Source organism: Ceratotherium simum, chromosome 29, assembly GCF_057802395.1.
Source record: "Ceratotherium simum simum isolate JZ-2026a chromosome 29, ASM5780239v1, whole genome shotgun sequence".
In the NCBI taxonomy this organism is placed as follows: Eukaryota; Metazoa; Chordata; class Mammalia; order Perissodactyla; family Rhinocerotidae; genus Ceratotherium; species Ceratotherium simum.
In genome coordinates, this window is record NC_141928.1 from 6,082,893 (window position 1) to 6,099,011 (window position 16,119).

The following is a 16,119-nucleotide window of genomic DNA, read 5'->3' on the forward strand; positions in this document are numbered from 1 at the left end:
CAGCTTTTGTCAAATATGAACGAAGACAGTTTTGTGTCTTTGCTCTAGTGGCGCTTTGAAAAACTGAGCTGTGTAGGACAAGAACATTCTGACTGTCAAACAAAAAAAATGTGAAGTGCAAGACAGAATGAATGCTGGTGTCAAAGCAGGAGGCCTCAAGCCCTCACCGGAAGTTCTCACAGACAGAATAACAACCTATCGGAAAGTACAGACAGGCTTCCACAGCAGAGTCAACAGGCACGCTACTGCCATCACTTTCCAACAGTACACATCTAAGAACAGGCCTAACACAAACTGGAAACAACAGATGGTCCTGACTGTTTCAAACATTTCTAGATAAATCTAATGAGTCTTTTGAATCAGACAATTAAGTGAAAAAAAAAAAAAATCACTGAAATTAATCCTGACCTCCTGCTTTCTTCCTTCTATAAACTACGAAATAAGGCTTTCTGCCATTTTACTTCCTACCATTTCCAAATGCACATTACAGCCTGTATTCTAGAAAAAACCAAATGAAAAAACCTAGCCCTTTCTCCTCAAGTTATTTAAAAGCGTTGCTAATAGTTGTCTCTCCTACAGGCAGATCACTCTGCAAGATTTTATTTGTCACATGTGAGTGTGACATAAGCAAATGCAAATAAAAACCAACACCATGTGCTAGGGCTGCCGCCAGGGCTGCACTGTTCAATTTGGTAGCCACTAGCCATATGTGTTATTTAAGTTAAAAATAATTAAAAGTAAATAAATGAAAACTTCAAATCCTCAGTTGCACCAGCCACATTTCAAGTGCTCAATAGCCACGTGTGGCTACTATATTAGCACAGATACAAAACAGTTTCTATCAATGCAGAAAGTTCTACGGGACAGCACTGTACCAGATTATTCTGATGCAAGTAAATATGGAGCAAGGTCACTTAGGAATTCATCCATAACCACCACCACCACCACCACCAGTAAAACTGCAGTTAGTATTTATTGAGAACTTACTTGGTGCCAGGTGCTGCACAAAGCATCTATACACATTATCCCATTTAATCCTCACAATTATCCTATAAATCAGAAATTGCTATTATCTGACTTTATGGTTAATGCCTAGAAAGGTTAAGTAATTTGCCCAAGGTCATGAAGTTGGTAACTGGTAGAGCCAGAATTCAAACTTGGCTATATCTGACTTGACCACATTCTTAACAATACTCTGCTATATAAGACTGAACCCTGTGCCAGGCAGAATTTTGACCCCAGGAGCTTTGCTCCTGGTGCCACACCGATGGTTATATTATGTGGCAAAAGAGATTTTGCAGACATAATTAAGGTTACTAATGAGGTGACCTTAACACAGAGGTTAGCCTGGATTATCCAGGTGGGTCCACTGTAAAATCTCACGAGCCCTTCAAGGCAGAGAAATGAAGCAAAAGAGGAAGTCAGAGAGATGTGGCAGAAGGGGAAGTCAGAGACTTGAAGCACAAGAAGGACTCAATGTGCTGCTCTTGGCATGCAGATGAAGGTGGCTGGGAGTACACATCAAGGAAACAAGGAACTCAGTCCTACAGCTGCAAGGAACTGAATTCTGCCAACAACTCCCATGAGCTTAGAAGTGAAATCTTCCCCAGAGCCTTCAGCTGAGAGCTCAGCACAGCCAACGCTTTGACTTCAGCCTCTGAGCACTGAGCAAAGACCCAGCTGAGCGACGCTGCACCTGGACTTCTGACCCACGCAACTTTGAGATTATAAATAGGTGGTGTTTTAAGTCACTAAATTTGTGATAATTTGTTATAGCATCCGTAGAAAACAAATTCAACTCCCACATTCTCTTAGGGCCACACTGCTCAATAATTTCTCTAAAATCCTACTTTCTGAGTTAGTAGCAACAAAAGACGACCCAGATTCATTACCTTCAAGACCTGATTAGAGAGAGAAACTGACATATAACTATGTAACTTCCAAGGTCTGATACAACCTGTGGGTTTTCTCAGTTTCCTTTCTTATCTTTCTGATACCATTCATTGGCTTTGAGTGGAGGGAGATCCATCAATTGAAAGTTGCAATGGCCATGCTCACTCGCAGAGGCCAGGAGCCTGGACTGCTCACTCTCCCAATGGTGCTGCCTTCACAGCTCATATGTGCTGCTCTCTGCTGTGACTAAGGATGCAGCTACCTTCCTGGCATTAGAAAGGGGGTCCCATAGAAACCAAAAGAATCTCATTCTGCTTAAACACTAGCTCAGATCAGGAAAGGCAGAAAGCCACATTAACAGGGGGAAAGAAGACAGAAATCATGATCATCTCCATAGACGCAGCAAACCTCACAGTTTATGGTGAACTGAAAGTGTTCTCTTTGAGATCAAGGAAAGGATGCCCAATCACCACTTTTATTGGGCATTGGAGGTCCTAGCTAGTGAAATAGGTAAGAAAAATAAATAAAAAGACTGAAAAGGCAGAAATAAAAGTGTTAGTATCCATGGAGGATATAAATGTTTCCATAGAAAGTCCAAGAAATAGCTATAGACGTATTATTTGAATAAATGAGTTTAGCCAGGATGCTGGGTACTTTAACATACAAAAGATATAATATATTTCTATATACCACATCTAACATAAAGCAAAACATGAAATGAAATTTAAGAAAAAACCCCCCACCATTCTAAGGGCATCAAAAGTATTAAACTCTTAGGAATAAATCTAATGAAAGATGTGCATGTCCTCTATGCAGAAAAATTAATGATCTAAATAAACATATACCATGTTTAGGAATTAAAAGATCAACATTGTACAAATGTCAGTCCTCTCAAGGCGATTTAGAAATTCAACATAATTCCAATCAAAATCGCAACTATTCTTTGAGGGCTGAGTTGGGTATAATTTAACAAGATAATTCTAATATTAATATGGAAAGGGAAAGCACCAAGAAGAGCCAAAGCATTCTTCATCATAGGTCGGCAAACTACAACCATGGGCCAGCTGCCTGTTTTTATAAAGTTTTACTGAAACATAGACACGCCCATTCATCTACATACTATCTGTGGCTGCTCTTCTATTACAAGGGCAGAGTTGAGTAGGTACAATAGAAACCACAGGGCCTGAAAGCCCAAAATATTTACTATCCTGCCCTTTAAGAAAAAGTTTGCCAACCCCTCCTCTAGATTGTAGAACTTATGCAATGATGAAACGTTCAATAGCCGCGCTTCCTATTAGAATAGCCATGAGTCACATGTGCCTACTGCACACCTGAAATGCTACTGGAACTGCTTACCTGAATTTTTAACTTTAATTTTTATTAATTTAAATTTAAATAGGCTACTATATTGGACAGCACAGCTTTAGAATCTAGAAACAGAACAGTACCGTGACTTAGTTTAGCACCAGTTAATTAAGGCAGTGGGGTAGTAGTGGTTTGTGATCAGTATATGAGACCAACAGATCTAAACACATAAGGATAACTGATTTACAACAAAGGTCTCTACTAAACAGGGAGGAAAACAGTCTTTCCAATAAACAGTGTTGGGACAATCAGATTATCTAAATACAAAAAAATGACACAAGGGCCATATTTTATATCATACGCAAAAATCAATTCTAGACAGTAAAAACAAAATATGGTGTATCTATACAATGGAATACTATTCAGCAATAAAAAGGAATGAACTACTGATACATGTTATACATCATGGATGAACCTCAAAAACATTATATTAAATGAAAGAAGCCAAACCAAAAAACTACATCTGATTCAATCTATATGCAATTTCTTAAAAAGGCAGATCCACAGAGAAAGAAAACAGATCAGTGGTTGCTGGGGGCAGAATAAGGACTGACTACAAACAAGCATGAGGACATTTCAGTGATGGAAATGTTCTAAAACTGGAATGTAGGGATGGTTGTAAAATTCTGTAAATTTACCAAAAATCAAACCGTACACTTACAACAGGTGAATTTTATGATATGTAAATTATACCTTAATAAAATTGTTAAAAAAATCAATTTCAGGTGGATAGTAGAACTAAATTTGAAAGGCAAAACATTAACATTTCTAGACAATAACAAAGGTGCATACACATTTTTGTGATCCAGAGATAGAGAAGGATTTCTTAAACAGAACACAGCAAGTACTAACTGTAAAAGAAAAGGCTGATAAATCTGCTTTAAAATTAAGAACTTCTGTTTGCTAAAAGATATCATGAAGAGGGTAAGAAGGCAACAAGTGAATATCTACAACCCATATAACCAACAAAGGGCTGGTATCAAGAATTTATAAAAACTTTTACAAATCAGTAAGGCAGATTTTCCAATAGATAAATGAGCAAAACATTTAATCAGGCACTTCACAAAAGATATCCAAATGGTTAATAAACATATAAAAAGAATACATCAGAACAGCTACAAGGAAAAAGACTGACAATATCAAGCTTGGCAAGGATGTGGAACAGCTGGAATATTCATACCTTGATGATAGAAGGATGAAAGGGTACGACCACTTTGGAAGACTGTAGGGCAGAATCTACTGAAGCTGGGCATATGGACAGAATAGGAGCCAACAACTCCACTCTGAGTTACGTGACCAAATAAAAGAGCTGCACATGTGTCCAAAGAATGCACATGCACAAGAACGTTCAGACAACATTCTATTCTATTACAGCTAAAAACTGGCAATAGCAAATGTCCACCAAGAGGCAACTGCATAAACAAATGCAGTATATTCATACAACAGACATGGCAACATAGTAACAGCTACACATGACGACATGGATGACTCTTACAAACCCAACGTTGGATGACTCTTACAAACCCAAGGTGGAACGAGGGAAATCCATCCTAAGAATAAATGAATGGACCTAGCATGCAAAGCCCAAAAAACTGGCAAAACCAAATTACAGTGTTTGGAGAGGCACACTTAAATAGTACAACTGTCAAGACAAGCAAAGATAAAGGAGACTAAAGAGAATGACAACTTAATGCAATGTATAATCCTGGATTGGATCCTAGATTTTTTAAAAAGAGTGGCTATGCAGGACATCAGAGGGACAGTTGGCAAATTATGAGTAGGGATTGCATATTAGATAACAGTATTCTATCAATGTTAAATTATCTAAATCTGATCATTGTATTATGGTTGTGTGAGAGAATGTTCTTGCTTTTAAAGCACACGTGCCGAAATATTTAGCAGTAACAGGTCCTGTCTGCAACCTATTTTTAAATAGTTCATTGAAAAATAATAACAATACTCTGTGCATGTGTGGGAGAGAGGAGAAAAATAAAGCAACTGTGGCAAACGTTACTGGGAAATATACTCGGTGAAGGGTTAAGTTGGTGCTCATTGTATTATTCTTACAGCTAGGGGTTTGAAATTTTTCAAAATAATAAATAAAGACTTAAAATGTCAAAAGAAAAAACTAAACAAATAAAAGGAAAGGTATACCATCATATACATCCATAGAGTGGTACCTTTGGGGAGCAGGAAGACTGGGGTGCACAAGAGCAGGGTCTAGGGAGTTGGCAATGGAAGGTTCTTTTTCTTAACCTTGGTAGAGAGAGATTACACAGATGGATATTTTTGTTTTGTGCACTTTTCTGTGTGTGTGTGTTAATTTCACAATTTTTAAAGTTAAAAATGTTTATACGCTCTGAGTTATTCTTTACAGCATATATCCTAATGTTAAATGAGCATAATGTGCAGTTATCTGCTTAATGTCTGTATTCCCCTCTTAATCAAAAGTTTAATGTGATCAGAGACTGTGTTTCTCTTATTTACCACTGTCTGGAACAAAGTAGGCAATCGTATTTGTTGAATGATTAAATAAGTTACATAAATCTCACTTCTAAGGAACCTATCATAAAGATATAATCAGAGATGTGCTTAAAGATTTGTGACCAAGGATGTTCCGAGTAAAATCTTGGCAATAAGATTAACACAACAGCAGGGATTGGATAAGTAAATTATGGCCTTCTAATACAAAGAAATATTGCACAGTCATTGTAAGGCACATGTTCAAATAATATTTAAAAACAGAAGGCAGAGGAAAGGCTCATGAAATTTTAATTTTTAAAAATTTCTCCCCAATTTTTTTGCTGTGGTAAAATACACATAAAATTCACCATCTTAACCATTTTTAAGTGTACACTTCACTGGTATTTAAGTACATACACATTGTTGTGCAACCATCACCACTATCCACCTCCAGACTGAAATTCTATAGCCATTAAACAGTAACTCCCCATTCTTTTCCCCTTCCCAGCCTGTGGCACCCACCACTCTACTTTCTGTCTCTATGAATTTGACTTCTCTAGGTATCTCATATAACTCAAATCACCCAGTATTTGTCTTTTTGTGACTGGCTTATCTCCCTTAGCATAATGTCCTCAAAGTTCATCCACAGTGTAGCATGCATCAGAATTTCCTTCCTTTTTAAGGTAGTATATATCCCACTTTCCTGCTCCTTTCATCTGTTGACGGACACTTGGCTTGCTTCTATCTTTTAGCTATTGAGAAAAATGCTGCTATGAACACAAGAGTACAAACATCCATTTGAGTCTGTTTTCATTTCTTTTGGGTATACACCCAGAAGTGGATTGCTGGATCATATGGTAATTCTATTTTTAAGTTTTTGAGAAACCACAAAACTATTTTCCACAGCAGCTGCACCATTTTACATTTCTACCAATAGTGTACAAGGGTCCCAATGTGTCCACATCCTCGCCAACACTTATTTTCTATTTCATAGTAAGGGCTCATCAATTTTTAATTAATAAAAAATTAGGCCACAAACCTGTAACCCAATCTCATTTTCAAAAAATCAAATTTACATATGCAAAGAAAGAAGTTTGGGAGTAAACCAAAATGACATAAGTGATAAGTCATAAGTGATGACATAAGTGATTAACCCTTGAGTTAAGGGATAATAATAATTTTTATTCTCCTTTATACTTTTCCATAGTTTTCCAATTATCTACCAAGAAAATGTATTCTTTAGATAAGGAAAATGTTATTAAAAAATTCACTTGTCTGTGAATAGTACTTACCTTATATGATTACAGAAAAATTAATAAATCATGGTACAGTGATTAAATTAAATTTCTCTCCACTATTTTAATTACCAAAAGGCATTTGTTGTTGGTATACAAAAAAATTTTCAACTCAAAACAGAATTTCAAAGAAAAAAGCAGATATGCACAGTAAAGCATAGTTATGCCTGAAGTTGTAAATAACAAATATTTCTTAAAAAGAAAATTGAGGTAATTATATACGTAATTTAATTGCAAAAATAATTTTTTTTATCAGTTATATGGCTTCTTTTCAGCAAGCATTTTTAGCCATCATTCCCTAATCCGTAGTTGTTTTCTTCTTTCTTAAGAAAAGAAGTTTGTTTTCAAATGCAATCTTACTCAAAACTCCATACAAATCAGAAAAGCAGAATTTCTCCAGTTAAAGTAGAAGCTAGGACCCCTGGAGCCAGCTCAGCCTCCCCAAACCCTTGGGAATTACTGCTACGTCACCTGGGGAGGGCAGAAAACAAAGTGCAAAAGCCAAAGCAACTACTTGAGCTGCTTCATCGAGTACGCATATGCTGTTTCCCACTCCAATATTCAGATGGACGACAGATTCTGGGGACATTTTCTCTATTCCCTCTTAAAAACCAAAAGGAAAACATACACACACACACACCCCTACCCCCACACCATGCACTGTAGGGTTTATGCTAAAAAAACTCAGGACCGGCTCCCTTTACCTGGAGCAGTGGATCTCACCGGTGGGGTCTTCCTCTTGGCCAAGAAGTTTCTCAGTTGTGCCTGTTTCACAGGGGACAGTTTAGCTGCAAGAAATTCACGAGCCCATAAATGCTTAAGATTTGGTTTTTAAGATGTTAGTGGATAGAAGAGAACAAAGAGTTAAAAGACTGGGAAGAATGTATTTACCTGGTACTTTGGTCAAGGGTTTGGTGTGAGATTCTATGGTGGTTTTCAGCAAAGCATTGCGCAGGCTTTCAAGGTCACTGTCAAAACTGAAATAGGACAGTGTCACATACAAACCAACTATGACAAGAGAAATGGGGGCGGGGGGAAAGGGGCGGGCACACTATCCTCCTAAATATAAATGCAAGAGATGAGAGTATCCTCAACAGAGAAACAGGAAATCTGACCAATCAACGTAATCAATTCAAAAGGAAAGAGATCACAATCTCAATATTACATAACACCCCCACTGCAAACACGACACCAACAGTGCTTCAGCAGAAAGGGTTATTAAAATCTACACATTCGGCCTAAAGGCAGAAACACAAAACCATCTTCATAACTTCAGAGGTAAACTGTCTAACTGGCAGGGTCTGAAAGTTTCCACACTCAACCAAAACGACAAATCTGAGCGTTGACACAAGTAAGTCAACCTAAACCTATTAGTTAATTTTCAATAAAACAACAATACTATTACCGTAGTATCTGCTATCATCTATTGAGCACCTGTTTCATCAGGCACACCACTAGGTGCTTTATAGACTTAATTTAACTCCCCAACAATCCCATGAGGCAGGTATTGCTATCCTCATTTTTAAGGCAAAGGAACGAAGGATCGGGAAGGGTGAGGAACTTTACCAGGATCACACAGGTGACAGACAGCAGAATCACTTTCAAACCCACATCTGAACCACTCTAAGACTACTCCATGTTACTCTCAAATATACATTCATTCATTCGACCATACTTATCGAGTACAGCAGCTTTAACAGGCCCCTTCTCCCGCACACCTGTGAGTGCTGCTCTGGGAGGACACATCTGAGGGGAGGCTCCACTGGGAGGTTTGGTTATACAGACGGAGCTGCTGGAGACTGTCCACCAGGTGATTCAACCTCTTCCTCTGTTGGTTGATGATTTCCCGGTTGTTGGCCAGGGTGTTAAACAGCGTCTCTCGCTCTGGCATAAGCAGGCGCCTGAAGACAGCAGTGAGGAAAGAATTCAACGTGAATGGTTTAAGTAAAGGAACCTCCCACCAGAAGGAGAAAAAGAAAAACTACAACTATAACAATTAAAAGATAAAATGGAGAGGCACTAGTGGACAAGAAGCATCAAGAAATTACTAGGAGATGAAAGCCTAAGGAGGAGAAACTGGAACGAGGAAAGGGCAGCTCAGGATGTGCAGGCCAGGCCCACAGCAAAGGACAGCATAACCAGGCAAAACCCCAGGAAGGTCTCGGGGAAGAAAAGGGTGGGAGATAGAGTCAAAAACAGGAGGAAAATTCATTCAGCTGTATACTCAGCATATGTGTATTTTCTGTATATAAATTATAGTCAATAAAAAGAAAAGACCCAGGCATTCACTGGAATTCCACGGGAATCAGTCACTGCTTCACAGTGCTGTCAAAAAACACTGGGACAACATAGGATTTAGCAGCAAGGAGGTAACCCACCAGAAAAAACTAAAACAAGAAGGGGACCACAGTCCCTGTCTTTCTGGTGACAAGGGAGTTCAACATAAATTTTTAAAAAGGCATTTCAGAAGGGTACGAGGTAATGTTTAGAGACGGATCTAAAACAGAGAAGTGCTAGAAAATTGTATAGATTTAAGAATTTGAACCCTGCAGAAAGGGAACTTAAAAAAAACATGTTAAGTAATAAATCCATGGGGTTGTTATAAAGGAGAAGAAAGCCTGGCTTCCTATTAGCATCATGCACTTTAAAAAAAAAAGCCAATTGGTTATCAATTAGCAAAGAGAAATCCAACTGTCAAGCATAGCAGAATGTGCACGCTGCCAGGTCAAGCCGTTCTCACATGTGGCTGAACATGAATTCAGAACGAGGGGAGTGAGCTGTGAAATCTCTAATGGGGCCCAACTGCCCAAGGGGACAAGTGCTCCAGGCCACAGGCCACCAAATCCTCCCCCATGAGTGTCTGAGCGATCAGCACTCACCTCTATCTTCCCACATCCACACTCCAAGCTGAGGCTCCTCAGGTCAGGCACGAAGCCTTTCTCCACGTGGTACAATATAAAGCATTAAGTTCTGCTCTCTGAATTTTAAGCACATTCTAGCTCTGCCCCTGACATCACACACAGCTTGCCCCACTCAAAAGTTCTGTGATCCCACGGCTTTGTAAACAAGTAAACAGATCGTTTCTGGGTGTGTTTCCTTACAGGGCTAATCACACTCATCAAGCACAGGCGTTTCAGAAATCTGGCATTTTGGGGGCTGATCTGTGTTTCGAGTTTCTTCTGGGCACTTTACTGCTCTTACAATGTACTGCATTCTATTCCTTCCAGAAAACATATGGCATAGAACCAAATAGCCAGGGATAGAAGACTAGGGTAAAAGGTTTTCTCTACCTTTGCCATCACTCCTCTCATCCTTTTAATTATCCACACTAGTCAGGAATGTTTCTTCAAAAAGAAAACTTGGAATATACACAAAAGCTTTAAGTAAAGGAAAAGTTCCCCTTAATCCCATCTCACAGACATAACTGTGAATATTTTGACAGATTTACTTCCAGCCTCTTTTCTATGTTCAGACCTCCACACTGAGACCATCCAGTATGATTTTGTCTTTTCCATATTTTATTTTTCCATTTTTTAATATTTTTCATATTCTATATATTATCTAATAATTATAGTTGTATAATTATATATTTTATACATTTCATGTGACATAAAAAATATATTTAAAAAGATTTTTTTGAGAACATGCTAGTCAATGGTTACACAGTATTCTGTATTACGAAAAAAAATTGTGACCAGATCTACTTAGCCACTCCTCTAAGTTTTGGATAATCAGGTTGATTCCAATTTTTCACTATCATAAATTGTGCTGCAATATAAATTCTTTTATGTAAATTGTTGTGAGCCTTGCTATTATTTCTGTAGAACAAATTTCTAGAAGTAGAATGACTGAGTCAAAGAGAATGAACATTTGAAGGGTTTTTAATAAATGCACCTAAACCATCTTTTAAAAAGGCTATATATAGCAGTGTCTACTACAACCCGTGGTGGACGAGAGACCTCGCTCACTTTTGTTTCCTCTTTTGTTCCAGATGCCGATCCCACTCCAAGTCTAGAACATCATTCACATCTTGGACAGCAAATTTCACATATTGATGAAGGCGCCGAATTTCCTGCAAGAGAAAAATGAAAAGGCAAACGACTCCATCTTCCAGTAGCTTGGAGGAAGGTTATCAACAGGCAAAATAATTTTGAAATATTTCTATATTGAGGACCATAATGTACAAGGAAAACATAACAGGCTTTAATATATTCACTAGAATGTTATAATTGAAATGAAAAACAGACACTCAACCTTTTTAATTGTGTGTCAGAGAGGTGGTGCAAAGAAAAGGGAAACAGAAAGGGCGTGTTGGCCTAGCGCCTCTAGGGAACAAATGTTCTTGCTTAGTTCTCCTGTTTCAGTTTCTGTAAAGTATCTCACATGGTCTAGGAATTTTCCACTGCACTCTGGCACTCCAATCGTGCATCCATTTTGTTTTTGCTCTCCCACCCATGAAATTAACTGTAATCTAGACAAAATTATCCTACAAAACAGGCTGAAAATAATTCGAAACCTATTTATTCATAGCGTAGAACACATAAGTCATCTTGCCAGTTGAGAAAAACTCATTTCTTCTCAAAAACAATGAATAAAATCAGTGCTAGAAATTAAATTTACCATTATTAAAACTCCTATCTATTAACTTATTTTAGGCCTACAATAATTTTCTTTAAATTTTGGTCCAGTGTTAACCTTCATGGCTATACAACTTGACTTTCAAAAATTAAAGATGAAGCTTTCCATTAAATACGTATACACATGAAGACAATGTGCCACGCACTGGGAAGAGCTCTTTACCCCTGTACAAAGATCTTATTGTGCTGAACCGTATTTTCAAAATTATTCTTGGATAAAGGTATATGCCCCAACGGAAAAAGAGAAAATGTCATTTAAAAAGAGCCAGGATGATTTCAGGAGGTAGCAGTTACCTTAGCATCAAACATAAATTTCACCTCAATACTCAATGACTACAAGGAGGCCCTTTTCTTTGAACACTTCAAATGTGATCATACCTCTGTGCATTAGCTGATGCTGTGTCTTCTGAATGCCCTCCCAACTTTGTCTACCAGAAAAAAACAACTTTTCTTTTAAGGTCCATCACGTATACTTCTTTTCTGTGGCTTCGCTGCTCCCTCATCTGTAATCCCATAGCAACATAGCCCACATTACATTTATATGTTCATCTTTCCCACTGCCACCTACCCAGCAGGAGGGATTGCACGTTGTAGCATAGTGATTAAGAGCACAAGCTCTGAGCCAGACTGCCCAGGGTCAAGAGTCCCACATTTACTAGTGGTGAGAATGGGTAGTTCCAATATCTCTGTTTCCTTACCTTTCTCTTATACATGGTATGCACTCAAATGCTAGCTATTATTATCTACTGAGCACTGTGAAAAACCAAAGTGATTTACTTTTGAATGGGCAAAGTGTCCCCCAAAAGCTTTATGCTTTTCTTTCAGTTTGGACACAGAACAAGAAGTGAAAGGCATGTAAGAAGAAAGTGTAATTGATGCAACATAGCAGCCTGCAATTTGACGAGTGGTAGGCAAGTGGTCCACTCTCCCTTACTAAGAGAGTTAGGGGATCCACAGGACGAGGACACATCTAGGAATGCCACAAGGGCTGCGGGACACAGCAGGGGTTCCTCAATCTTTCCGGGAGAAGGGACCATTTCTTTCATTTTTCCTACTGTCAGTAAGTTTACCAGGTGTGGGATGGAAATGGTGGATTTTCTGGGCAGGAAGGGATTCGGCATACTCATAGACCCTCACATCCTAGGTGAGAGAGACCAGTGCTACCATCTGTGCACCCTTTCCCACCAGGATTCTAGGGAAATGCGTGGAGGAGGGAGATGAGCCCCACCAAAGCTTGTAGCACAACAGTTTTGAATAAACTGAAAAGACGAAAACAAAACCAGAATAAAACAATGAATAAGAGTAATCAAGAATTAAGAGAGAAGTAACTTTGCTAAGCATGGTGTACAGGAAAGAGTCCCAGCAGGTGACCGTTTGGATTCTGGTTCCACTCTTAGCAGCAACACGACCCTGGACAAACTCCTTAGCCTATGAGGCTCAATTTCCTTATCGGTACAACGGAATCAGTAATGCTCACCTTTCAGAGCAACTGGTTCTGAAGACTAGAAATAATGCATAAAAAACACTCAGCAGAGTACCTGGCGCTCAACGAATAGCTGGTGGTTTAACAATTATTATCTATGATTTGCTGTCTAAATATAACTTTTTCAATAGCACACTCTCTACCAAGCTTAAGGTTTAATTAAGAATTATATTTTTGTTTAATCCAAAAAACATTAAGTGGAAAAGTGCCATTTTCTTTGTTACAGTTAAGGAAGTCTGTGGGACGTGGGTAAATTAGTCACAGGATATTAACAACCTCCTAAGGGCAGCCACCCAAGCCCACACCTCAGAAAGGAGAGTGGTTGTTGTAGGAGTTTGTTTAAACAACACGCTTTGGCTGGACTCTCCTACCTGGAGCTGAGCTTCACTCTTGGGGTCCAGTGGTCTCTTATAGAGCAAATGTAGATATCCAGAGTCACGATTTCTCTCATTTTGTTCTCTGGCTTCTTCAACACCAGCAAAGCCCTCAAGTAAAGTTGTTTTCAGGGTACTTATATCCCCATGAAGAGACTAGAAAAGGTACAAGGATGTATTGATACAAAAAGTGGTATTTCTAAGACATAAACCTTTCTGGCTGGATCGGGGAAGGCAGTGTTTCTCAAATATTTAACATGATAAACATCTGAATATAGTTAATAGTCAAGCAAAAAAAAGAATTTCACTGCTTGGAAAGAAAAATACTAAAGCTCATTCTTTAAAAAACTATTTTTCTTCCTCATTAAAAAAGTACATATTCTAATGATCAGAAACTCAGAAAATAAGGCAAGTATTGACAGTACTGATAATCCTACCACCTGAAGACAATCACTGCTAACACTCTGGAGAACTTGCCTCTTTGCAAGTATGTTATTTAAGACCAGAGCGCTGGAGTCAGACAGTCTGAACTGGGATCCTGGCACTAAAGCTCAGTAACTGGGTGGCTTTGGGAAAATTACTTCACCTCTCTAAGCCTCAGTTTCCTGACCTGCAAAATCGAAAGGATAATAGTACCTACCACACAGGCAAGTTGTGAGGATCTGATGAGATAATACAGGTAAAGTGGTTAGTACAGTGCCTGGCACACAGTAAGTAGGAATAATAGTAACAAAGTAAATAATACTATTAACAAATATTTGATATTTTTATACTGTATATGCTCTTAAGTATTCTGTTTTTTTTAAAACCTAACATTTCATAACCTAACAACTTACTATAAAAGATAGTAAATTTTCTCCTGTAAATGACCCACGATATCTTCATTAAAATCTGCTTTTACACGACGAGAAAAAAAAGATAGTAAATTTTCAAATATACCTAAACTAAATTAACAACTATAATAAACTTTTATGGAGTCCCTTGTATGTGTCAATGGGGTAGAAACTATTATTCCATTTTCTGTATAAGAACACTAAAACACAGAGTAGCTAGATTAACTTGCTCAAAGTCACATAATTTATTATTAAGTGCTGCAGGCAGGATCTGAAATCAGGCATTCCTAAGTAAACCACCCATCCACATAAAAACAACACTGGTGATCCCTGAAGAGATAAAGTAGCGGAGAACGATTTTTTGAGGTGCAATTCAATTGAGGAAGAATACCAATAAACACAAACCTCTGTGGTCTCTTTAATCTCTAAAAGAAAGGTGTGCAAGTCATCTGATTCTGTTCGCAGCATCTTCATCTCCTCAGAAGTGCCAACTTGGAAACAGGCTTTGGAAGTTCGGGCTTTCAACTCTTCCAACTCCTTCTGAAAGTGAGCGATCTGTAGAAGCCACAAATAAGGAGACTCCTCAGTCTGAACGGCACGGCAGTAATGGCACTGCTACTGGGCTCACTAATGGCACAGACTCTGGGACACACCAAGGTTCAAAGCCAGAATAAAACAGTCATGTAGGAGTCTGTACTCAGAGCCATCAAGGCTGTCAGAAGAACTTCTGGAAACAATCTGCAGGAACAAACTTACCTCCTCCCCAATTCCAGCTATCACAGGATCAGACTCTTTCCACTGATGTCCCTGCTTTTCTGTGACAGGTGGCTGAAGTGATTTTGTCTGAAATGGAGCAAAAGGTTTAAAAATGCATCCAATACCACAAGTTGTGGCTTCGTAAAGCAGCTGGGTCAGTGCCTATCACAGGCAGTGGCATTCTCTTAATAAAGTCATGTTCCATCATTCATTCTTCTGAATCCATATTTACTGGGTACCTACTTGGTATAAGGCATGTTCTAGACAGTGGACATAGAGGTAAACGAGGCAGATGAGGTCCCTGCTCTTATGGAAATTATCTTCTGTTGGCACAAGACGAATAAGAAGTAGTAAACAAATCAGATAATTTCAGCTGGTGTTAAACGATATGAAAAAGTAAATGGGAACATACAGAGAATAAAAGTGGGTGCTACTGGAGATGAGATGGCCTAGAAAGCCCTCACTGAGAGCTGCCTCTGATCTGAGACCTGAAGTAAGGGAAAAAGCTACAGAAAATGCTGGGGGAAGCATCTTCTAGGCAGCAAGAAGAGCCAAGTGCAAAGAATCTGAGGTGATAAAGACACTGGCATGCTCTAGGCAAAGAGATAAACGTGGGCACAGTTAAGTCAGGGAGGCAGGCAGGGAGGGAGCTGGAGGCAAGCAGGGGCAAGTCGTGTAAGGTCATACCAAGGACTTTGGATTTTATTCTAAGTGTGTTGGAAAGCTACTAGTGGAGTTTTAAGAGAGTTTAAACTATTCTTTGATTTATGATTTTAAAAGGTCCCTCTTGCTGCTAAGTAGAGCATGGATGACAGTGAGAGGCAGGAGAAGAAATAGGGAGACTAGTCAGGAGACTAACAAGGTGAGAGATAATGGCCTGAAATATGACCTTGGCAGGGATAACAGAGACATGGATTTATGACATACACCACATTGGAGTAGAGCTGACAAGACCTCCTGCTAGCACAGACTGCGAGGAGGTTCTGTTAAAGAGAGAAATCTAGGATGACTTCTGGGTTT

At 38.8% G+C, this 16,119-nt stretch overlaps 1 protein-coding gene across 3 annotated transcripts in view; it reads right to left on the reverse strand.

The window, feature by feature from the left end:
• The window catches only part of NUP214 (nucleoporin 214), a 97,539-nt gene that overhangs the window by 56,944 nt on the left and 24,476 nt on the right, over window positions 1-16,119 (reverse strand). For all 3 annotated transcript variants that reach the window (XM_014781963.2, XM_087418911.1, XM_087418910.1), the window contains exons 15-21: window positions 15,100-15,186; window positions 14,749-14,898; window positions 13,508-13,666; window positions 10,985-11,088; window positions 8,735-8,917; window positions 7,908-7,993; window positions 7,721-7,804 (exon numbers count right to left, since the gene is read on the reverse strand). In XM_014781963.2, the coding sequence (XP_014637449.2) occupies window positions 7,721-7,804; window positions 7,908-7,993; window positions 8,735-8,917; window positions 10,985-11,088; window positions 13,508-13,666; window positions 14,749-14,898; window positions 15,100-15,186 (853 nt within the window). The remainder of the gene's footprint in view (window positions 1-7,720; window positions 7,805-7,907; window positions 7,994-8,734; window positions 8,918-10,984; window positions 11,089-13,507; window positions 13,667-14,748; window positions 14,899-15,099; window positions 15,187-16,119) is intronic.